At 42.5% G+C, this 24,447-nt stretch overlaps 1 protein-coding gene across 1 annotated transcript in view; it reads right to left on the bottom strand.

The window, feature by feature from the left end:
- Window positions 1-19,584, bottom strand: part of CLTCL1 (clathrin heavy chain like 1) — a gene marked incomplete at its 5' end in the record, with an annotated part of 35,593 nt that extends 16,009 nt beyond the window's left edge. Inside the window, 13 exons of the mRNA XM_080628790.1 lie at window positions 34-214; window positions 620-784; window positions 987-1,124; window positions 1,784-1,906; window positions 2,553-2,705; window positions 2,830-3,030; window positions 3,412-3,609; window positions 3,885-4,058; window positions 5,286-5,399; window positions 6,165-6,326; window positions 6,602-6,870; window positions 10,968-11,175; window positions 19,543-19,584. Of these exons, the coding sequence (XP_080484916.1) occupies window positions 34-214; window positions 620-784; window positions 987-1,124; window positions 1,784-1,906; window positions 2,553-2,705; window positions 2,830-3,030; window positions 3,412-3,609; window positions 3,885-4,058; window positions 5,286-5,399; window positions 6,165-6,326; window positions 6,602-6,870; window positions 10,968-11,175; window positions 19,543-19,584 (2,128 nt within the window). The remainder of the gene's footprint in view (window positions 1-33; window positions 215-619; window positions 785-986; window positions 1,125-1,783; window positions 1,907-2,552; window positions 2,706-2,829; window positions 3,031-3,411; window positions 3,610-3,884; window positions 4,059-5,285; window positions 5,400-6,164; window positions 6,327-6,601; window positions 6,871-10,967; window positions 11,176-19,542) is intronic.
- Between the last annotated feature and the right edge of the window lie 4,863 nt (window positions 19,585-24,447).

Here is a 24,447-nt window from a genome sequence, read left to right as displayed (position 1 = left end):
TTCTAAGTAAGCTGCTTCCCTCTAATACTGTACCTTCATAGCTTTTGAAAGATTCAAAAAGCTCCACAAGAGACTGGGTACCAAGCTGCTCATGGTATTTAGAAGCAACTTGCACACAGAGCTGCAGGTTTTGCCTAATGTTGGCTGACAGCATGGCACGCAAACACTCCACAGAGTCTTCAACTGAGAGGGAGCCAAAGAAGTTCACAAGCCACTGCAAAGAGAAAGAATTTTTATTCAGTAAATTATACAGTATTTGATTGATTTGTAAAATGTCGCAACTAGCTGGAGTTTCTACCCCAGCTACTAGAGAGGTCTTCCATCAGCTAAGGCCTAAGGCTTAAACACATTTACCATCTTCATAACTACAGAAATGCATACTCAAAGAAAGATTTTAAATGCCAACCTAGGAAACTGAGGTCAGATTTAAGCCATCAAAAGTACAGATTACAGTTTAATCATTAACTGGACAAGTGTTCTTGAATCACAGCTATGTGTGATACTTCAGTACCTACAATCCATCTTCTAGCAGCTGCAGGGATTTTAGCAGCTACAAAAGTGCTAAAGAGCATTTGCTTTACTTAAGCTTTCACTTTCTTATTCTGTGCAACAGACTTACCTCAGGATTCAAGAGGTGAGTATGAACAACAGCACGTTTAATATCATAGAGATCTGTGTAGTGTTCCAAAGCTCGCTGGAGCAAGCCTGCCTTTTCACACAACTGGGCAATATGAGCACGATCATAGTGTGTAAACATTTGGTTTCCAAGAATGGCATCTGCAACCTAGGAGATTACATTTAATATTCAGACTGTCAAAAGAATCATAGCAGCTCAACCTAAAAGTTGTTGAGTCACAGCAGTGACTCACTAGTAGTCTTTGAAGTTGCTAAACAACTGGATATCAAAATCACACATCATAATTCTTGTGCAAGCCTATTCCTGTCTTCCCTTCACTTTTTGGAAAAATTAAGTTAAAAGGTCTTACCTGTGGGGCATGAATCAAATTCATTTCCAGGAGACGAGTCTGAAGGTGGCCTTCTGCAGGGCGGTTATTCTTCAGGGCATCCAACAGAAATGATGTGCACTGCTGAATAAGACTGTTCTCCATGAACACATCCACAATCTGTTGAGAAGTCAGAGAAGGGGGTCTATATACACACATGTACATTTATGTATATATAATAATGGACTGGCTAGAAGGCTAGAAAGGCAGCTCATTACAGCATCTAGAATCCTATATTCCCTTTGGTTTTGCCCAGATTTTGCTACTCACTCTATTTAGTTTTAACACAGCATGCAAATCCCAGCCGTTCGCTCTTGTTGGGATAGCTGCTAATAGAAAAGCCAATACTTTCTAGAAGTAGCTTCAATTATTTAATACTGCAAATTGCTGCCTTATTTCTCTGTCCATTTAACCAGAAGTGGCCACTGGCAGCCAGCATTCCAACTTCAATTTACGTGTTCATCTTCCTCTAAGTACTCAGCATGATACGAGTTAATGTATGCTTCATTAAAGCCATCAGTAGGACAGTAACACTATTGCTTCGACTAAGACTGTGGCAGATTCACTATCATTATCACAGTAGTAAGCCAGAAAACCTTCACAAGAACTTGAGAGCACATATCCCTCTAAAGACTTAATCATAACCAAATGTGACTAGAATAGTTTACTTTTCTAACCAAGCCAACTAGAGACCAGAACTGGCCTTACCAGTTCCCAGAATGGTACTATGCTATTACCTCTGTCTAGAAAGAGACCAGTACTCTTGTTGTAGGCATCACCTGGTTAATGTTAGCCAGTGGCTCCTCATCCTGTACCAGCATCTGAGAAAACTGCAGGCCTTGATCTGGACTGACTCTCATCACACTTCTCAATAAGAAGATCCAGTCTGGGGTATAGCCAACCTAGAGATTTCAGAAACAGTCACGCATGTCTGGGAAGCTTTACACATCTTTAAGCCTTCAGATTCTTTAACATAGGCAGTATGAACTGTTGCAAGATTGCCCTGCCCAACCCCCATCTTCCAGGAATTCTCAGACAAAAGCACTGCTTGTCTATTGACACAGAAATTCAGTTTCACCTACTTAGTAACTGAACTTGTGCCAGGGCATTTCTCTTTCTAGGTAAGAAAACTGCTAAAGCATTCAAAATCAACTGAAAAATCTTTCAAAAGTCTTAAGGTACTATCTATCAAGTAATGTCCTAAACCTACAAGTGGACATCTGGCAAACTGTTTTGTCATCTGTCAAAAACAGAGAGTCTCATGAATTTAGGAAGACTCTTATCTTTATTCTCTATAATAAGCTTGAGCCAGTCCATTAGTTTGATAGCTCATAAAAGCCCAGATGTTCTCAATTTAATTTTCTGCAGACTGCTCGGACCTTAGTCATACACTATGATTTGCACTATGACAATGAAGAAAAACACTCTTTCTCAATCTTGCCTACTTATCAGTTTTAAGTAACAGGAATTAAACTTATCTCACAGAAGATAGCTTGAGAATGTACACACTCAAGATAGAGCCTAGCAGTTTGTGATAAATAACTTTACCTTTTTAGCATACAGCACTATTTTCTGGAATTGACCAGTTTCAGCGAAGCACTGAATCACTTTGTTTGGCACATTAGCACGAAGATAGACACTGAGTGCAAGGGTTGGGTCAGCTGTCTTCACCAAGTCTCCTAGCTCCTCTGAGCACTCCAGCTGAAGTCAAAAGTGGTATTTTGTCAAGCACAACAACTCACAGATGGTAATATCAACAGAAGTATTGTTCACACAGTTGTTAACAAGGCAACAAGATTAAAGCTAGTGTCACAATCAAGCCTACCTTGTCTTCCTTCAGCCACTTCTCCAGAAGCTGCTTGCGGCCCTGCTGTAGGACAGGTCGACAGAGTTCCAGAGACTCAAACTTGTTCAGCTGCCCCTGGTCAAGCAATATTCCAAAGTACTGGAGCAGGGGAGAGGCCTGTCCAGGCTGAGCTGGTACACTCTGGAACTTCCTGATTGTATCACTAGTACGTAGGATTCCCTGAAGAGGCACAAGATAGAGAGGAGCAATGCTTAATGAATGTTGAGTAATATTTGTCAAAAACCAGATGTTAAGCTTTACACTGAAGCATCTCCTCTTAAGCCTTCAGGGTGAACGTTATTCAAACCAATGACATTCTAGGAAGAAGTCAGTGGCCACAGCAAGTCCAGTCTGTGCTTGGATGAATACAGCAAATGCTTCTTTACGGGATATAGGATATTAGAACAATCCCCAAACTGCAGAGAACTAAGGCTAGTATTACAGCACTTTAGTTTTTCAATGTCAAGTACTGAAATTAGCAAATGAGCTAAGCAAGTCCAGTAAGCTAAAGCAAATCCCTAACCTCTATGACTTCTAAGATTTACCTTTGGAGCTATTTACCTTTGGTGCAGATGCAGCTACTTTAGCAGCATCTGCATAGCTTCCTTGAGCAAAGAGTGTGTTGAATTTTCTGGCAAATAATTCCTCTGCCCCAGCTAAATTACTCCGTATAGCCATGCGCAGGCCCAAGTCAGGATTCTGGAGAACATTTGTAGCGTAGTTGACTATGTTGTCTTCCTCAACACATACAGAAAGCACCTGCAAAGGACAAAAGGCATACTGAGTACTGTCCTTTCCACAACTGCTGTGAAATACAGCAACCAAATGGCTCTGCAGCCCATCAGTGAAGTAGCAGATCATTAAAAACCCCAAGTTCCTCCCAAGCAGTTCTGTACTAGGAGAGGTTAAAACCTGGCTAATTAAATAGTTCCTTGCCCCCTTCCATGACACTTGTTCCATCAAGCCACTCATTCTGTTTGCTACATTCCATCTGAGCTTTAGAAAGCTGAAAATCAGAATGCTGGATTTGTTACCTGGCCTTTTTTATTCACACCAATAATGCCTGAGGTAGGTTCATGAGGAGCTGTGACAAAGATAGTATCAGCACTAATACGGTTCATGTAGATGCACACTCCAGACTCCAAGTCATACATGTGAATGTATCCATACTTCGTGATCAGGTAGATAACACCATGCTTAATTCCAATCTGCCAAAAGATGGAGATTTATTAGTCAAGACTAAGACTGTAACAGTTAAGTAAGCTGCTTTCAGCCTTGTCACAAGTCAGTACTGCAGTGACATGCCTCTGCACTGACACCAAGAACAAATATAGTTTCAGGCTGCTTCCTTACAGACTCAGAGCAATGAATAACTTTGTTGGTCATTTCGAGCCGCAGCTCCACTGAACAGAGAGGCTGAAAGGAAATTAGAATTCATCTGCAGCAAAGGACATACTCTTCATCCGAATAAGGAGGGCTAAGGAAGAAAGTTTGGGCATAATTTGCATTCTAGTCTAGATATGTCAGTACAATTTTCTGTTCCAAAAATGTTAATGAGATAATCTCACTCTTTTCCAACAAGGCCTACCCAAAGCACCAACAGAATATAAACCAAGCCCAGTTACCAAGTAGTCCAGTTTACCTGTCACGTCACTTCAACTGGGGAGGGTTTCAAGCCAAAATGGTCTTCAGTCAAATAAGAACTTTTACTTTGAAACAAAAGCACTACTTCAGATGCTTTGTTAATGAAGCTTTGTTAATGAGCCACATGAATCCTGTCATGTATACAGCTTGCTTTGTTTACCCTAGTTTTAGGCATCTCTTGGTTCATTTATAATGTCACTCTATTAGACTTGTCAGCAGCTGCATGCTGAGAAATTACACAATTCATAGTCCTGCACACATGCTAAGTGAAGGTTTGTCAAGGCAATCAGTTATGTCCTCTCCTAAAGAACCTCCCACTAATGTCTCAAATTACCTTTTTCTGTGTTGATATTACAGGAGGTATGCTGATATGGGACTCCCCACTCCATTGGCCTTTACACTAATGAAATGCCACTTTCATGTGAAGCTACATCACATTATCTAGAACTCCGAACATTAGTAGGAAGTTCAATAGCCAATGTTTAGAGACATTCTACTGAAAGACACTACTGAGTTTTTTAGGGGCCCTTTTTTGTTGTTGCTGGGTTTTTTTCCTAAGGGTTTTTGTTTTCTTTTTTTATACAACCTCAAGTTGATATATCTGTAGAAATACTGGAACACCCTATATATTTGTTTGAGTTACATTTTAGTGTCCAGGCTACCTCCCACAAAGCTATGAACCCTCCCAGACCTAGGAGGAATGACAGCAAAGCATTAGCAGAAAGCATTCTTTACAATAGAGATGGCAGCTAACTTGTCAGGTTATAAAGTTCATTGGGTCATACATTTACCTGCATTGCCACAGGAAAGTCAGTCTGTGCTTCAGGTGGGAAAAACACATCAACAGCTTTCTTAACAAATGGTTGATTTCCAGTAGCTGGCTGACCTACTTCAATTATGTGTAGCTGGGAATAAAAAAGTACATGTCACAAGACTGCCTGCAAGTGCAGCCACATGAAAGTTCCTCTCTTCAGATATGTTACCCAGTCACCTGCCACACTTGGCTGATGAATATCTGCCCAATCCTGAACAAAGACAGTTTGGAGAGCTCTGCTCCAGATATTTGTCAGAGGGACAAGTTTTCTGGAGCTTGATAAAGTAAAAACCAGGAAAAGATAAAAAAATAATTAATGCTTTCTATGAAAGCAAACTATATTTTTATTCAAGCCATCATGTTCAAGATGTTTTGAGTGAGACTTGTCGATTCATCAACAATTTTGCTGGACAAGACTAGAAAGCTCAGGACATTTTAGTGTTAGCTCTTCACAGACTGATACTGAATTCCACTCAGTTTGATGCAAACAACCCAGCCACAGACCTAAGGCTTATCTAGTCTCTTTCTGTACTGAATTCAAGATATAAAAGGCTGCTTAATGACTTCACTTCATGCACACAAAAAACCCACATGGGCATAAACCAACGCTTTATTACCCTGAGCCTAGTTCTCACTGCTTCTACATTTGTTCTTACGTCTAAGTTTCACCAAAGCAACTCTGACTCTTTTTGCAGTTTGTCCTATTGAAAGAAAGCATTTTGATGCTGACCAAATATGCTACACACATGGTTCCCAAGCTGTTCTTCACAAGAGCATACACTAAATTGTGTGATCACTGAAGTTCTACTAGCAGAGTTCTGCTACAGCAGAACAGGAAAACAGTTGCAGACTTTACCTTGCCCCCTGCAGGACTCCTCACAGCAAAACAGAAGAGGGTAGAAGGTTTGGCATTTCCCTCTATTTTGAATTCCGCAAAAGCTGCTGCATGGCCCTCTATAGGTTGGGAGACTTTTCTATCAACTGAATACAGCTGCATTGCACCAACCACACGATTTTGCTAGGGGGAAGGAAAAAAAAAAAGCCCAGAGAAAAGGTCAGCCTGTAGAGATAAGATTTCAAATGTTTATTGCAAGACTTTTGGGACAGTAAACTAAAAAGCAGCAAATGTTTCTCATCCCCTCCTCCAACACTTTAATTGCATTAAAGTGCACAATATCCCCACACAAAAGATATTTTTGGTCTACAGAAACCAAAGTTAAACTATAGCAGCTATTAAGTGGGGCCAGGACTCTCCCAATGGTTTTCATTGCATGCTGTTTCCAGGTAACCTACCTGTGCTGAAATTCCTATCAGCAGCAGCCATTTTTGGTGTTCATCTGTTCTGTAGTTGATGATTTGGCAGCCCGCAAGACTAGCATGCCTATCAAACATCTTTTGGGGTTGCGATTCTCCCTCCATGCTCCAGTGGTAGACTGCTGTCTCTGTCACCAACGCAACTGTATTCACAGATATCCACTTCCAGAAGATTACCTCCTCTGCCATTGTGTGGGCTTTCATTTTACTTTTCATCTCAATGTTAAAGATCTGAAGTGTTTTCCCAGCTAGTATGACAAAACCCAAGAAACATCACAATAGATTAAAACAATGGCCATCCTGTAGTCTGCCTATTTACAAGCACCCTGTTTAACCCACTATTCACTGATGTTACAGGGTTAGTGTCCTGTCACATCCAAGTCTCCTTTGATACTTGACTCTTACCAGAGAGAATCCCTCCCCAACCCTGAAGTGGAAAAGTCTACTTATGGACACGTACATGGACATTCCAACAACTGACAAGCAAAGACATTTTAACTATAAGCTGTAGTTAAAAGACAGTCTAGTCTACAGAGCTTGTGTAAACTCTTGTTTAGGTAGCAGCACTGTATGCCAAGTACTGGTGTCTAGTACATGTCATTCAGTATAATTAATAGAAAGAGCATCTCCAGTTTATGTTAATTTAGTGGCTGCTGTAGATGACCTGGACTGAGTCCAATAGCATGAGACTCACAACAGCTCTTGAGATAGCTGAAGACCACAGCTTCCATTCTATTTTTCTGTTGAATGAATTGTGCACTTAACTAGGAGATGGATGGGCTCTGTACAACAGTAATACAAGTGCCTGTTGAAGAGGAAAATCAAAAGTTCAGAAAGATTATAGAAGGGTTTGGAGCTCTCATTCCAGTTAAAGTTACTGCTTCATGATTTAGCTAACTGTATTGCAGGTTTAAGCTTAACTTTAGTATTCCTTTAAACTACCAGAGGCCTTACCCTACTAAGAGTGGACTCAAAACTAATGTTAACTGAACCAACCTATAAAGAATAAGGGACTCTCTTCTGTTTACAAAGTCAAAGTGATGTTTTAAGTTCACTGCATATGAGATGGCTGAGCTCTGGAAATACTGTTTTCTGTTCACAAGACACCCACTCAGACTGCTAGAGTATTGGCTTGTAATGCCATTATTTCTATCCACACTTCAGAAGTGCTTTCTCTGTTAGTAACACTTCTGTCAAACTGGTAGATGTTCCTTCTACCGGGAATCAGAATTTCCTCAGTGCTGGCCACTGAGGAAACATTCTCAAGAGATACTAACCCCAAGCTGATATGCATCTTGCGCTGCTCTGATATTTTAACATCATTTATATAGTAAATTGATCATACAAGTTTAATGCAGTGCCAAGAGACAAGGTAAAACTTCAGTGCTACCACATAAAACATTTATGCTCCCTGGATTAACTGCATAAAGAATTGTTAACCTGATCAACTATTTCCTAGGACAGCTTGCTAGCTTCCCTGGGACAAAACCAGCCTCTTTCTGACCACCTTGCTCTGCACATGCAGTGACTGTACACACAAGTGCAATAAGCCCAGGCCTAACACCAGCTGTAAACTGATAGTTGGAAACAGCATATTTACTGTATTGGACAATCTGTCCAGCAGTGGACTGGTGCTACCAAGGGATTGATTTTGGCTTCCACAGTGTGCAGCCTCACATGCAGAAGGCAGACAAGTAGTTCTGGAAAGGCCCTAGTCACCACCTAAACAGGAACACCAGTATGTGCATACAGAAACTGTTCTCAAACTCAGTCTCATGAAAAAGAAGCAGAATGCCTATCCTAGTTTTAAAAATACAGAAGAAACTGATAAGCTACTAAAATGAGCTAAAAGCTCATGCTTGTTCATTTTCTAGACTAAATTTGACTGTCGTGCTTTACAGTTGAAAATGGCTTTACAAGCTTCTATAGGCAGCTACCTCTGGACATTGATGGCCATAGGAGCCGTAACAATATAGCTTAAGTGCAGTAATACAAATTCAAACTTCAGAACTCTAAACTGTAATTAAACTAAAAGAAAATAAAAAATAAAAAGTTATTTGTATTAAGAGTAGAGCCTGCTTGAAAGTCATAGTGAGGGCAGGAATAAGTTTGAGTTATATCTACTTGAACATTTCTGAGATAAGCCAGACTCTTATCTAAGATTTTCTGATCAAGCTACCAGACTCCTCAGACTATTCTCTACAGGTGTAGTCAAGTTAGCATATTTGAGTTTTGAACACTGACACAAGAATTTACATTCCAGTTCACTAGAGCATAAAGCTTCTCCATTCCACAAATAACGGATGCACCCTTGAGTGTTGCATTCTCCACTTACACCAACTGGGGAGCACTCTCATACAAAACAAGAGAACCATGAACAACACAAGGACAATGTATAAATTTTGGTACACCAGGAGAATGCCACATGCAATCCAGAAATGAAATTGTGCAGATTGTATTTCAGTTTAAATCAAGAACCATTTCATTTCTTTTTTTGAGGGTGGGTTTGTCTGTTTATTGCTCAATAATTTGAGAATTACGAGCAATTTCCAATCATGGTATGTTGAGTCACAATGCGCAACAGGTTTGACTACTGAAGCCTCAGTCAATCGGCAGGAAAAACTCTGGAGTGACAGACTGACTTAAGCCACTTCTTCAGTCCAGTTCACTCTAGTTCTGCTGGTTACCATGAGTAACAATATTTGCTGGGTATCTCTACTCATCCTCTTTTCTACCCAACCCTCTGGTCATTAGATTCGATTCGGTAAAAGGAGATTTTATTAAATTTGCAATACGTGACCACACAACTTTGCACGTCAATGTAACATCATTCACTCAACCTTATCTGTTCAGAGGACAGGCTTATTCACTCCGCATGGACAGAACTATGCTAATTTTGAACAAGTCTTAACACTGGCAAGAATAAAGCTATATTCTCCAAAGCTGATGACAATCCATTTAGTTAGTAGGTTAGTTTTAAAAGGGAACTATATAATCTGGGTTTAAGAGCTAAATGAAGCTCTGCTAGTGTGGGAAGTGCAAGACAAGGCACTTTCCTTGCCAATACGGTTTGTATAAGGGATTAAAGATTAAGGACAGTGAACTCTTAACAGAAATGAAGCTTTTTCATTGTTACCTTTACCTACACCTCAGGTAAGGCAGTCCTTTGCAAGATGTATAAGCATCTTAGCTGAATCACAGATTCAGCTGAAGTCAAACATTAATACATCAGTTCTCCCCTAACGTCAGTATGAGCCTGTGATCAAAACAAGAAGTTACAGGTTTTTTGCCAGTCCTGAGGACAGTTATTTCTTGGACCCTTAAATAATTTCACCATGATTTTTCACAATCCACACACTTATGAAGAAATGAATAGCACACAGGACATGCCAGCAGAGGTCTCTCATAAAAATATTGCAACTTGATTTTGTCTATCAACTGTACTTCCATAATACACACACACACACACATTAAGAACACACTCCTCTCCTTCACTGGGTACAGTCAATAGCCAAAGCAGCCAAATGGTTAGCAATGAGCCAACGGAGAACGTTTTCACTATAATGCCAGCTGAGGATTAAGATCCCCCAACCTGGCTCTGAAGTGAACTGTCAAATGGCTACCTTAAGTTCAGTACTTTTTATGAGATTAGACCATTCTGTACTACTGAACATGAAATGTCAAAGTTCACTCACCATCTGTTTAGATAAGATGCAAGAAGAAAAGTACATAGTAACAGTTATTGAGATCAAATAACAGAAGTTGGTCATTCAAGAAAAGAACCTGAGATACATTAAAAATTATTTCTTTGAGCTCAGAGTGTTACTTAAAGGGCAGCATCAACACCACAGATACTGTTAAGCAAAGATCTTCCATCTGCAAGATCTTGTGATTGCCAAACTCAACAAGCTTCTGCATTCAGGCTTTCACAGTTAGTGGTCATTAAGACATTTTGTTTGCAACTGGTAAGCTTCTCTAAAGCTACAAGAAAGGGCCAGAACAGAGCAGAGAGAATGGTTACAACCCTATTCATCTTCACACATATCTATTATGTTTACAACACCTGTTTAAAGGGAAAGTATACAAGATATTGACCTGGTCCTCAGTGAGAATAGGAGGCTGCAGTGCCAGGCCCAAGCATCTCACTCCTACTTGGAGGCAAATCATTCAAAGTTTACCAGAATATCCACTGCCAAAAATACAGCATGCAAGTGTAGGTAAGAATTTTTATCCTCATATACATTCTTCTTAGACAGTTTACATAAATCTTAAGCTTAAGAGCATACATGAACAGTAACATAGCTACACAGTAGGTTTTGTACTGCAGGAATAATGGGTTACTCACCTTTTAGCGCAATTACTTTGGAGGCTGGATTCATGATGGCACTTTCGGCAGAAATCGGACGTCTGATTGGTGTTGTTGGATCACTCATGTCAATTATCACTACTTGTGCCTGCTCTCCCACTTTCTCCCTGATGCAGATGAATTTGTCAGATTCCATTGTTAGGGTACTGAATCCAATGTTTGCTGGGTTAATGCCCAAATTTTGGAGCTAGAAAAATGGGAGAGAGTGCTTTATTATCCCTTCCCATGTTGAAAGCCTAACTCAAGCCTTTACATCTAAAGTCTATCCCCCTGAAGGACACGCAAGACTGGCAAATCTCTGTGACAAGAGTACATACTACGAACTATGATTCACCTTCTGACTCTTTGTTCAAAATTTAAAGAACTACACAAAATTCTCACTATTCAAGTCTGAAAGACACTTCAAAGTTGTGTTATTGATGCTAACTATAAGGAGTTTTAACTTGAGCATTTATTGGTTAACCTGGCTTTAGTAATATGATGGGCTGTATAGTATCAATAGCATCACTATTCCACATCTAGTAAGGCTAGGAATTTTGATATTAAAAACTAAGTGGCAGAATTACAACATACAGCATCAGTGGGTCTTACTGAAAGAACCAGTTTTCCTTATGCAAGCCACTCCTAGCAACATCACAGAATGAAGCCTACACAGCATGTGTCAAATGGCCTATTTTTACAAGTGGTCTTGTTCTTCTTGCTTCTTAGATTCTAATTCTTACCAGTGAAAGAAAGATGTGGTATAATAATCAGTGATTCCATGTCTCCCTGCCCAAGATGTCATGCCATTTGGCCCAACAAAGGCAGAGATTTCAATGCAGGCCCCCTCCAGCCTTATGTCCAACTCTCAAAACATAACTTGTGCTCAATCGCATGGCAATAGGTTACATTAAGTTCCTCTTAATGTGACTTAAAGTCATTTTGTGCCACTGAATAGACTGCCCTAGAAGATGGCTATTTCTCTAACTCATCCTTTTGTGTTAACTTCTTTCCATTCACTTCCAATTTCAGGTAAACAGGAGGAGGTGGCAGTGAATGAGCATCACTGTTCCAATTAGTGTACACCAAGTCAGATTTATCGACGCAGCACACCCCAGCTTGGTATGTACGCACGCTGCATTTTATAGAACAGTAACTGTGACAAGCCAGAGCACCTGCTTTATGCCCCAGGGCAATGCTTTCCAAGCACAGGAACTGTATCAGCTTCACTGAAGCTTCTGAAGGGATTAACCTACACTGCTTTTCAGAGCAGTGCAAGTGAAAAATGACTGCCCTCAAGGAGACAGGATAGAAACTACCACCAGCATCACTGAGTCATTAGACTCCTTTTATACATACCACCAGGACAGTCATAAAATAGACTAATCAAAATCCTTGGGCAACAAGTCCCATAATGGTGTCACAAGCACTATTTTTGTGAGTTTTGTTCTGGCTGATCATGGCTTGTTATGGCTTCTGTAAAGCTACTCATAATCATACAATAAACCATGAACTGGGTATGTAACAGATACCCGTTAGTGTGGTATCTCAGGACTGTGTCCAAGAATGCCTCAGGAATTGTTTTGTTTTCTGTTCAGCTTACTAATGAAGTGCTATTTGGCTCAGTAACTGCTAATTTTGACATACTCAAGTTTCAGTAATGCAGTAAAGCCAAATGGACATACATGTAAAGATATTTACTTCCTCCCACAAGTGCGTCTCAGCAAAATTGAGACACATTCAGCTACCACCTCACTTCATAGGTAAAATACTTCAATACATGTTAGTAAACCTCAGTAGGTGCCATTAATTCCGAAAGAGAATCAAAGTTTAGGCACAAGATCATCAGAAGCTGTTTGCAACTAGAGTTCTGAAACAAGTCCACTGGGCATGTGGCTATTACATGCTTCTCCGTCAGTAAGGAAGCTTCCATATCAAGACAACTCATGAACTTTTCATATGTAATGCAGGAAGTTTTAGTACCCAATAAACATACAAGTTGTAGTTCCATAAAATTCTGTGACCCTGAACAATGGAGAAATAAATGATGGGCTCTTAATTCCACTGTTCTTGGTTACTGGAGAGTATCCACTTATTGTGACAAATCACATGTTCACATAGGAGACACCTGAGCACTTTAATGCTGAGCATGATCTAAGTCCATCTACATATAGGATACAGTTCTTTCTAAGAGACTAATTAAGTGTCACAAGAGCAGGCAGGAGATCTAACCACAGCATAGCCAAGTTCCTAACTTGATTTAATTAATCCAAACACTGATGTATTTCCGGAGTACTGAAGTTGAAACACCCTCCTCAAGGTCTCTTCTCAATTACTGTGCTTCAGCTTGACTTACTCTTCAAGAGACAGCCCCTGGCCACTCACACTGCATGGCAAGAAGCGAGGCATTAGTCCACTTGAAGTTTAGCTTTAAGCCCAAGGTTATTCGCTCCAAAATCTGGTCCATGTTAAATAACAACCCTTCTGCTATCTTCACTAATATAAGCAAGATTTTGCATTAAGTTCTGGTATTAAGATTTCCTGTTTTAACAGTTATAAAATCTAGCAAAGTTTTCAGAACATGTAATGCTAAATTATGCATGAGTATCACTTCCATCCTTATGATTACAAAGTCAGTCACATCTTTTAAAGTCAAAATGTCAGTAGTACCTAAAGCATTGTCATGTGAATACTGCAAGCCTCAGTGAATGATGACAAACTTCACATTTTAGCAGCCTGAAAACACTGAAGACCAATCCTGCCATTAAGAGAGCGATAAGTATCCTCATCAGATTACATGTGCTCCTGCAATATGGAAGCAGCAGAGGAGGCATATCCCTTAGGACTACAGGTAGGGAGATGAGCAGAACCCATTTACCACCAAACAAAGGGACATCAGCCAGCAGCACTTCTATCCTGAATGGGACAAAGCTGCCAAGACAATCTGGACTATGTTGTTCTAAAGCACCTTCCCCTCTTCCTCAAGCACAGAATTAAGGAAACTTTATTATGGGAGGTTGCAAGCATTTAGCTATGTATCTTAAAAGACCTCAGGTGAAGGAGCTACAGGTCATTACTGAGGTTTGTATATACAAACTAGAGATTTTATAGCTTATTTTTATAAAGGAGTGAACATTGGCCCTCTCAATTGCTATTAAACTTTTGGTTTTTATTATGCTTCTTAGGCAAGTAGTATTCTCAACTAAGGCTGCCCTCTGCAGAGAAAGATTCAGTATCACAAAATAATTCCAAAAACATTTACTATGGAGATAGCCTCTTTCCATGATTCTACCCCACACTATTTTGGGGTAACACAGTTAAAGCCTATCAAGCATCCCCACTGTAAAGGAAAGGAAAACATCCTGTTCTACAACAGCCTAACACCCCTTCTACTCTCTCATGCCCTAATCCCCATTATCTACAGTATCAGGCTGAATGAACCAGATACAGATTTTTGCGTCATAGATACCTAGCAGGCTGGATTAGATACCAAGCTTACTTTGAAGCATCTTACAGATACTGACATGGTAAAGATTAACCCAAGTTGTATTATTTGATTCTCAACCTGAATGAAGATACACAAGTCCTACACTTATAAAACACAACTATTAATCTAAGATTTAGTCTTTCCTCATTCAACTTTACCAGCATGGTATAATTTGTTAAGAAATGAAGTTGACATGTTTTCTGTACACAAGAGTGCTACTAAATGTTGGCTTTCTAATGCATTTCCCTTTCTGTTTAGTGCAGTGAACCAGAGTGAGCCAACACAGACCAATTCAAGACATTGATAATACCAGTCTCCAAGCCATATCCACTTCTCTACTGGGAAATACTTAAGCCTAACAAATTACTGTCTAATTCTGACACTCCAGTACTTGGGACCTACCATCAGTTAAATGCTGGAGTCAGAAGAAATTAAGAACCCCAAGATCTATTGAGTTTTAAGCCCATTAGAAAAGAGTAATGTTTAGATAGAGACTATATGTATCCCATTAAAAGATGCCCACTAAAAGTTCTGTGAGCACATCTCATTTCAAGCATAATACAACCCAAGATTGTACTAATACAGTTTTTCAGAACTCTTACTCAGGTGACTCTATAGAGTTATAATAATACTCTATAAGAATATGCATACAGTGGTTTAATAATCTCTCTCAACAGGCTACCCTCATCTCCTATAGCTCCAATCTTCACAGGTGAGGAAGTATGCAACACCTAGAACATGGAAGACCATGAGCACACAAGTTTTAGTTGCAGCTGCAATTAGGCTTTCGTCTTACGCCACAGTTACTCCCTACACAAAAATCTGTTCATGTGTATCTGTGATGAGGATTAGATCTATTGAATGAGTCTCCCTACAACCTATAGGGCACTTAAGAGATACAGTGAGCAAACATGATCTCTTCAACACTAAATAGCTGAATTAAGTCACAATATTTAGCTCTACCTTCTGAATACAAGTTCAAGAAGCCATTTACAACTTGCAAATATCCTGAGTGCTTTCAAGTCCACACATCTAGCCAAAGCAAATTCATGAAAGCCATTACACTTCAGCACAGTTATGCCCATTGCACAACAGAGAGCAATTCTTAACAAGACATCTCTGACTATCCAAACAGAAAGTGGTTTTGTCCAGAAAATGAAAGAAGTAAATCTACATCCTTTATGTTTCAAACCAGGATACCTTAGCTTCTCAGTGTTGCACCAACGCACATAAAACTTATGTGTCAAGAGCATGTCATGCACCCAAGCTTTCTGCACATTAGCTGGCTTTGTTCAAGAGCCTGTGTTAGTTATTCAATAGAAAGGAGAACCCTGCCTACAGATCTATATGTCTACCCATCTAAGGGATGAAATCCCCAACCTAGGAACCCGAGATGTGTATAAGCAGAAGTTTTCCCTGCAGGTAAGCACAGATTTTTGCCAGTGAAGGCAAAAAAAAAAAAGGGGGGGGAGGCCAAAGACAAGCTTTTAAAGGCAAATCAATGACTAAGGAAAAGTTCAATTTTAGATCAAGAACACTTTGTACACTGAATTCCAGCAAGTACTGCTTCCAGTCTGCACACCAGTGTATTTAGTCTTTTACAGCATTTCCATTGTAAACTATAATCCCTTTGGAAGAGCTCAATCTAGTGAATAATTTATAATTCACTGCTCCAACAGAAGCACTGGAGTTAAGAATATGATTAAATCACAGCAGCTTAAGCAGCACGCACTAGTACTTCATTAAAGTAGGGTTGCCACAGTTTGGACTGCTGCAGCTGGTCAGCCACCAGAGAGATAAAAATTAAGTCCTTATAGAATAGTTAGGGTTGGAAAGGACCTTAAGATCATCAAGCTCCAACCCCCCTGCCATGGGCAGGGACGCCTCACACTAAACCATGCCACCCAAGGCCTCATCCAACCTGGCCTTGAACACCGCCAATGATGGGAGCATTCACAACCTCTCTGGGCAACCCATTCCAGTGCCTCACTACCCTAACAGTAAATAATTTCTTCCTTATATACAATCTAAACTTCCCCTGTTTAAGTTTTAACCCATTACCCCTTATCCCCTCCCATGCTAGGGGACTGAACTACAACATCCTCTATGGGAAGAATGAGCAAAATGCAAGTTCTTTATGACTTTGTCAAGACTCATAGCTACAGATTTTACATCTAAAAATAACTATTCAACTGCATTAAACCAGAGCTAAACAAACAGGAAGACTTGAGTTAATTCTCAGCTTGACTACTACTATATCAAATCCTGGATCTTTCTTTTACTGCAGCTACTCTCCATCTCTCACACAAACTGAATGCACAGGCTGTAACAACTTCAAATTCAATGTGCACTGTGACTGGCAGTCATTCCTCCTGCACAGGCTTGGAGCCACAGTTCAGTCAGAAGGATGATCAACATAAAGCAAAATACGCTTCACAAGGAATGTAAACAGTCTGCTAGTCCTTCATACTCCTCCAATTTCACACGGCCCAAGATCACTATTTCACTTTACAACATGTTTATCCACTTCCAGCTACAGGGAGTGGGAGAGGAGCTCAGTATTTAGCACTGCAACTTATGTTTAGTTTCTCTGGAAAGCACTTTCTGCATGCTTCAGTTGTTCTTTCAATGAAGTATAGCAACCATCTCAGGAAGACTCCGAATTTAAGTGAAACCATGTTTCATCAGCAACAGGCTGAATATGAAATTGAGTAATTATAGTGCTAACAGCTCTTCTAACTACTTAATACCATATTAATTAAAATAGCTACAGGTATACAGACTACATAGATTGACTTATGGCACCGAAAGATTTAATGTAGATCACTGAAACACAGCACAATTATAAGGAATTGGAACATTTTTTGATTTAGCATCATAAAGCAGTATAGTTGATGTGTTACACTAGTTTTAAATATGACAATTAAACTGTAGCCAAGCCACTTCCTTAGACATAATGTAGGAAAACAAAAATATTGAGCTGATAAAGCTAAATATGAGTAATAGAGAAACATTATGAAGAAGGGTGCAGGCTTAATGTTTTCATGAATTCCCTACCAGTCAACAATAAGCACCATGTATCATTTATTCATTACTCTAGATGTTTACAACACATAATATTAAGTTAGAGTTGATAAAACTGTACTGCAGATACCCAGCCAGAGCAAACAGTGCAATTCCCACATGCCTTTTGATTTCCCTCCCCATTTATCCCACCACGTAGAGATAACTGCAGAAGCAGCATTGAGGAGGCTGACTGCATTCCTACTCCCAGCTACTACTAATCTCAATTTCTCTTTGCTAAGACTACTGCTTTGGAGATACTACACTCGGACTGGGGGGAGAAGCCAGAAAAACTGAATCCTGCAGGAGAGTTTACTCCTATATGTTAGCAGCAAGAGTCCTAAGACCTCTCCTGCTCCTCCACGCTAAGAAAAAGTCCCTTAAGCACAGGTTTAGCTCTTCCAATAAGATCAAATTATTTAAGAGCAAAAGCAGGTGGTAGCAAAAAATAGAGTATGACTTCAGTACAAACCCCTTGAGAAGCTGCTAGCCCCCCACCCAAAACAGAAGTACCACAACGCTAATATTGGCAGTGTTGCACAACACACAACCCCATTCTTCACAGAAAGAGTCATTTAACATGCAAAGCAGCATATTACACCCATGGCATATTAAGTGTGATGTTCTCTCATCATTATTGTACAGACTAAACAATCAGCAGAACTGGTTATGTCTGCTTGTTCCAAATTGTGAGAACTATATGCTTTCTTCTAAGGAGAGTCTGATGTGAAAACACTTTGATCCCTGGTTTCTTACTCAGCTGTACTGCAGCTCTTAGGAATTCATTTCAGTTCACTACAATCACAGCTATGCTGGACAGTGGCTGGGGTGGGGAAGCAACGGTATTAATTCTGCACTATGTTAAACTCTCTTAACCCATGACAACTCCAAGGAGACAGGAGTGCCTGCTCCCTTGGGCACAGAGGCTCGGTATTTCTGGAGTTTCCCAGACCTATTCCAGGCTAGGGCTCCTTTCGGAGTGACCAAGACAGTTCTTCCAGTCAAGCAGAAAAACACTTTCAAAGGGAGCTGGAAGTGGCAATAACCATTTCCCAAGCTGAAACGCTTGAAGTGGCACAAAGTCCACACCAAGAGACGATACCCAGTTCATAATTTGAAATGGATGCCTGATTTGACATAAAGGGGCGGTCCAGAGACAGAAGGATGACTTGCCAAGTCCACTTCCTGTTCTCTCATTCATTTAGCAAATTCCTTTAATTCCTGCCTCAAACTGCATGTTCAGAGCCCCCTGCTCTCACTCCATTTACAACCCTCCCTCACCACCAGTTCACAAGGAAACAGATAAACCGGTTTGTCTGCGCTGCATCCATTAGTCATGGATCTTCTCCAACGCTGGCATTATGGTTTTCACAGGCTATTAAGAACAGAGCTATGTCATTTTTGAGGAGGTTGGGGTTTCCTTTTATTTTTAATACTGTTATGGTTGGAAGAAGGGACAGAGGCTCTCGAAGTCCAAACGGTTTCTTGCACTTCATCTCACCAATTTCCTCCCAGTTCCAGCCACACACAAAGAGGATCCCTGGAGCCCGGCGGTAGTTTAGGCAAAAGAGAACAACCCCGATCCCTCTCCACAAGGTTAAGGCGCCCACCTAAGCCGAGGCAGGGTAGCCTCCGGGGCGAGCAGCGCGGCCACGGCCCGGCGCCTCCCCCTACCCGGAGCGGGAGGTCCCTCCGGCGGCGAGTGACTCTGCACAAATCGCGGTCGCTCCGCACGCCGCGGAGAGGCAGCCGCGGATGGATGGACGGTTGGAGGTGGCAACCACAGGGACCGCACCGGGAGCGGGCTCGCCTCCGCGGCGCCCAGAGGGACGGCTGCCCCGCACCAGAGAGAATGCGGGGTCTCGCCCACCACACAAGGCTTCCCCGCGGCCCGGCCCCCGCCCCTGCCCCTCAGCGCACCCCCGGCCCGGCTAGGCCGCGACCCCCTCAACTCTCCTCAGGGACAGGGTGAGACAGATGTGGGATATCCCCGTCCCTGCGCCTCCACCGCTCCCCTCCGCTCACCTGGAAGTGCTCCTGGAAGCGAATGGGCAGTATTTGTGCCATGGTTGGGGGCGAGCTCGCCGGGGCGCGGGGCAGGGGCCAGCTGTGGCAGCAGGGCGGGCGCCGCTGCACCCCACACAGCGCCGGGGAGGGGGGATCGGCGCAGGCGCAGTGCCGCGCTGGATGGCGCCCCGCGGGCTCGCCGCCCTTTTCTGCCTCAGCTCGGGGCCGCTCACTCCGGAGGCAGGATCACTCCGCACCTCACCAGCCTGCCAGGGTCTCCTCAAATAGTCCCTCCCCGCGGCGCCTCTTCCCCCGCCTCTTGGCCCCCGCCTCTCGACCGCCCTCACCCCGCCGCCGCCCTCCTCTCCCCTGCCGCTCCCCTTTCCCGCTTAGCGCTGGGGCTGGACCCCGAGAAGACTGGGGTGCTCCCCCACCCCGGCAGCGGCCAGTGGGGTGTCAGAGCCCCTGTATCCCTCCGCTGCTGCCACATGCACCCGCGTGACGCGGCCCCTTCCCCGGCTGCCCGCACCGCGGCGGCGGTCTGGTGGCCGCTGTGGCCGCGGTGGGCCCTGCATCTGAGCACGGACCCCCCCTCCCCGAGCTGCTGCCGAGCCCGCGGGTCCCTCTCGCCCTGCCCCACAGCAGGGACGGGGGTGCCGGGGGTGATGCGCCCCTCAGCGCTTTGGGGGTCCTGGTCCCGCCGCTGGGCTGCGGCCCTTGGCTGCGAGCCCCGCGGCCTGCCCCAGCACCTGCCGTCGGGGCTGGTTGTGGCAAAGAGCGACTCTGCCCCTCCTCGGGTGGACACCGGCTCGTCGCGGCCAGCGGAGTGTTGGGACGCGCGGCCTTTGACAGCCGTGGACGGGATCAGGGCGCAGGGGTCGGCGCAGGCACCGCCTGATGCAGCCGCAGAAAGCCTCGAGAGGCTCAGTGAGCCTTCATCGGGTCATAGCTCCACATGGGCTTTGCTACCTACTGCCATGCCCGACGGTGGGTGAGTTCTGTGACCGTTGCCAGATATGTTTGAAAAGCTGTCCTGCCCTGTTGGATTTCTAAACAGAAATGGGACTCTTTCCCCAGAGAGTTGCCATTGCAAATTGGAAAGTTACTGCATAAGCAAGAAGTGAAGGGTCCAGCATGCCAGGTATATATCAACACTTCTCTTTTACCCTCACTCCTAGGCAGCCCATTAGCATCAGACGAGGGAGGTGAAGGTAACATTACTGCTATTGCATTTCTCCTAAATTACAGTAATCCTTTGAGAAGGAAACTGCTGTGGTGTTGCTAGCTCCAGCAGTTTTATCCGGAGCATCATGTTGTTCACATTTTCCCAGAGAGCCGAGCTCTGGGAAGCACAAGATTACAGGAGAATCTCTGATTTAATGTTCCGTAAATGAGTTTCTCATGCTGTGGGTTGCAAAGAAAAGCTGAACAAGGGACTCCTGAAGACTCAAAACCAGAAGACAGATTAAAACAATTCAAAATATATTGCCATTTAAAACCTCATTATTTTTACTTAGCCTCATTCGTTTTTAATACATGGAGCTGGGAATTACCAAAACTGGGTTAGGTTTCCAAAGGAATCATAGGCATGGCTCTGCAGAGACACCTTGGTTCCTACTGGAGCATGCAGTTGCAGGCTGCAGCCGTGGGAACCCCTTTGCTGTGTGTGGAAGATCCAAAGGTCTGCAAAGCCTGCACAGCCTGTTGAACAGGTGGCAGAAGGTGCTGGGACTGATGTGCTGCTAAAGCCCAGTTCCTCAGGAAATCTGGAATCTGTAGCTCTTCCTGCAGGACTCATGATCGGGGTTAGGCACCAAGGTCTGTTCTCTCAAAAGCAAGCAAAACTGGAGCTGAGGTGGTGACAACTTTTCCTTTGCATGACCTCAGAAGGGGTTTGAGTAGCACCTACTCCCTACTGTTGTAAGGAGATGTTCACTTTTAGCTGTGTAAATTTCTAAATGAGGGCAAGTCAAAAGTGCTGCAGAGACAAGACCATCAGTGGGACATCAGGATGTGACCTGTAACCAGCCTATTTTGGCATAATGAACTTGTTTGCCTCTGTCAGCTACAATCACTTCATATATGCTATTTATTTATATTCAAAGCTCCAGTTGATGGCTTTTGCTTTCTATTTTATGGCTTATTAGCTCTGTTTGGAAAAAAATGAGCCACAAATTTTCATCACTTCTTTCACAAATAAAGTAGGATCTCTTAAGTAATGCACACAGTTATAGGATACAATTTGTGTGTCATTTGTATTTTAAAGAAAATTGTGACAAAGGAAAGAACAGGTTTGTCTCTTGAGATTTTTAATAACAAGAATTACACATGCACAAAAATCTCTATGTACTGTGTGCAATCACTCTTAGTAGTCTGGCACCAAACTGCTGACATGAACTAGAGAGAGCACTGGCTAAGGAAATCAAACATCTTTTAAAGTATAATTAAAATTAAAGGTGTGTTATATTTCTTCAATCCGATTTTAATAATACAGTGCTTCCTGCCCACTCCCAGCTGGCCAAATCCTAATTACAACATCCCATAATTTTCACAGTAAAATAAAGAATCTCCCTGTATGTCAAAGTGTTTTGCCACACTTTGGTCTGCTGCTGGCTTTCTCATTTGTACCTTCTTTATGCTGTTCTGTGGTTAAATATCTGCTCTTTTTAACACCTGGCTTTGTAGGTCACAGGGGTAGGTTCTTGGCAAGCGATATTAGCTCTGAAGAGCCTTTGACATCTTGACACAAATCAAAATGCAAAAAGTGTTTTGCCATCTTCTCTCCACTTTGCGACTAGCTGAGCTTCCACAGCTAAAGAGGCTGACCTCTGTTCAGTCAGCTGTGTGCAGGGATGTTTTAACTGAGTCTTCTAACCTCCTTTTCTATTTAGCTTGGGCTCTCTCAATAGAAAGGCACTACTGGCCTTATTTAAGGTATTTCTCCTACAGTTTGTAGTCTGTTAACAGGAAATGTAAAGGGTCTTGAATCTCTAATTGCTTGCTGTGCTAGTAGCCCTCTGGTAAGCTAACTGCTGCTCTCTTGCTCCTTTATAAAAGGCAGAGTCACAGCGCTTTGCAGCTGAGAAGGGTGTAATCCCTAGCAGTCCTTTAACAACACAGATGGAAAAGCTCCTGGTAAATGTTTCTGTTTTTTCAGAGGTTGCTCTCCTCCAAATGCTTGTTTTTCTGGCTCCTTCTATGGATGGCAGCCTGATGCTCTTTTTTCAGTATGAGGGAACAGCCCTGAGAGGAGCTGCATTTTTGCCTTGGAGGGGCTGCTATTTATGTGGAAAAATATTGTATGTATTATGCATGTTCCTAGTCTTCCCACAGAATCAGCCAAGGAGGTCTCACTGGAAAAGCAATGTGCATTTGTCTTAAAGTGTTCCTCTCGGAGTCTTCCTCCACGTCAGTTCAAATTACCCTTTAACTACAAATCTGTTCAGTTTGCAAATGTTCGGCCAGTTCAGTGTTTTGATTTAAACAAACAAATTACAAGGCACTAGCACATATTCTGGCATATATGGGAGAGCGTCTGCTTGTTGACAGCAGGAGACCTGCCCGAGTGTGAACAAGTAAAGCTCCAAGTGACAGGGACTCTGTGGGTTGGACTTGAGTGTGCTTGCGGCTGACCACTGCAAACTGCTGGGGAGCTGATGCTGAACACAGAATGAGCCACATCTGTCCCAGCTGTGTGCTGTCTGGTGCTGTCTGTCAGTGTTTTGCCTAACAGATAAATGCAAGCCTTAGGCACTCAGTGTCAACAGTCACAGCATGAAGATGTGGTGCAGGAAAGAGAGAGCTTCGTAACAACTTCAGAAGTTCTGATTCGGTCTTGCACAGAGAAAATTGACATTTCATGCATCTCAAAGCTGCCCTGTTTGCTTTCCAGTTTGAAATTGTACTCCTTGTTTTTCAAACCACACCCTCACCCCTTGGACTTCTTTCCAGCTTGTCTCCTGGAAACAGCGGAGCCCTCCCTTTTCCTCCGGTCTGTCTCTGCTCTCCTTCCAAAAGGCTCATCTCTGCTGAGTCAAGAACTGCCTCCTATCATCATCCCCTATCCAGAACTGACTCCTTGAACATGTCCTGCAGTCGTTCTCCGTGTTAGTGCAAAATTCCATTTGAATAATGTTCTTTTCACATGGAATTCCATTCTCCTTTTCCCATCTGTTCTTCTTATTGAGCACATAACTGTGGGTCATACAAAGCACTTTGAGGCTCTGGATGGATTTCTTCTGTGGTTTTCCTAGGTCATTGCGCAAGGTCCTGCGAGCACACTGGTAAAAACTGTAATGTTTCTGGAGAAATTACTTTAAATGTAGAGATTCTATTGCAGTTATTTAATAGTAACTATTTCATGTTTAAATTCCCTCTAGTTCATTCTCTGGCAGGAGAAATGTTCTCCATGCTTAGTATTTCAAAGAAAACCTCCATTATGGTGGATTTAAATACTGACAAAGGTCACTTTATGAATTTAGTTTGGTATGTGAAGCCCCAGCCTATATTTCCTGTGCATGGAAAGCTCTGCTGGAGATGATAGATTCTGATGGCATTTAATGTCAAGATAAACAGAAGTGTATAGAGGCAGTAGCAGTGCAGGCTGGAGGTCTTTAGATTCCCCACAGAGAATGCCATGATGATACATAATTTACTTGTAATTTGCAAACAATATGCCTATCTTTCCTCCCAGAAGCATTTCCACTTACAGAAGCCATTTCTGTCTGTCTTTGTGCAGTGTGCTGACATTCATTCTCCCTGTACATTCAGAGTTGTTTGCTTCTTCTCTGGACACTTGTGTTCTCCAGGGCTTGCAGCACAGCAGTTTATCAGCTGAAATTGCAATTCCTCCAGCACAGCCTTGTGAAAACAGAGGTCCACTGGTGACGCAAAGCCCAATAAAGGGCATGGGAGTCAACGTCT

Source organism: Psittacula echo (assembly GCF_963264785.1).
Source record: "Psittacula echo genome assembly, chromosome: 13".
Taxonomy (NCBI): domain Eukaryota; kingdom Metazoa; phylum Chordata; class Aves; order Psittaciformes; family Psittacidae; genus Psittacula; species Psittacula echo.
The sequence above is the reverse complement of the archived record's forward strand: the minus strand, read 5'-3'. Positions and strand labels throughout refer to the sequence as shown.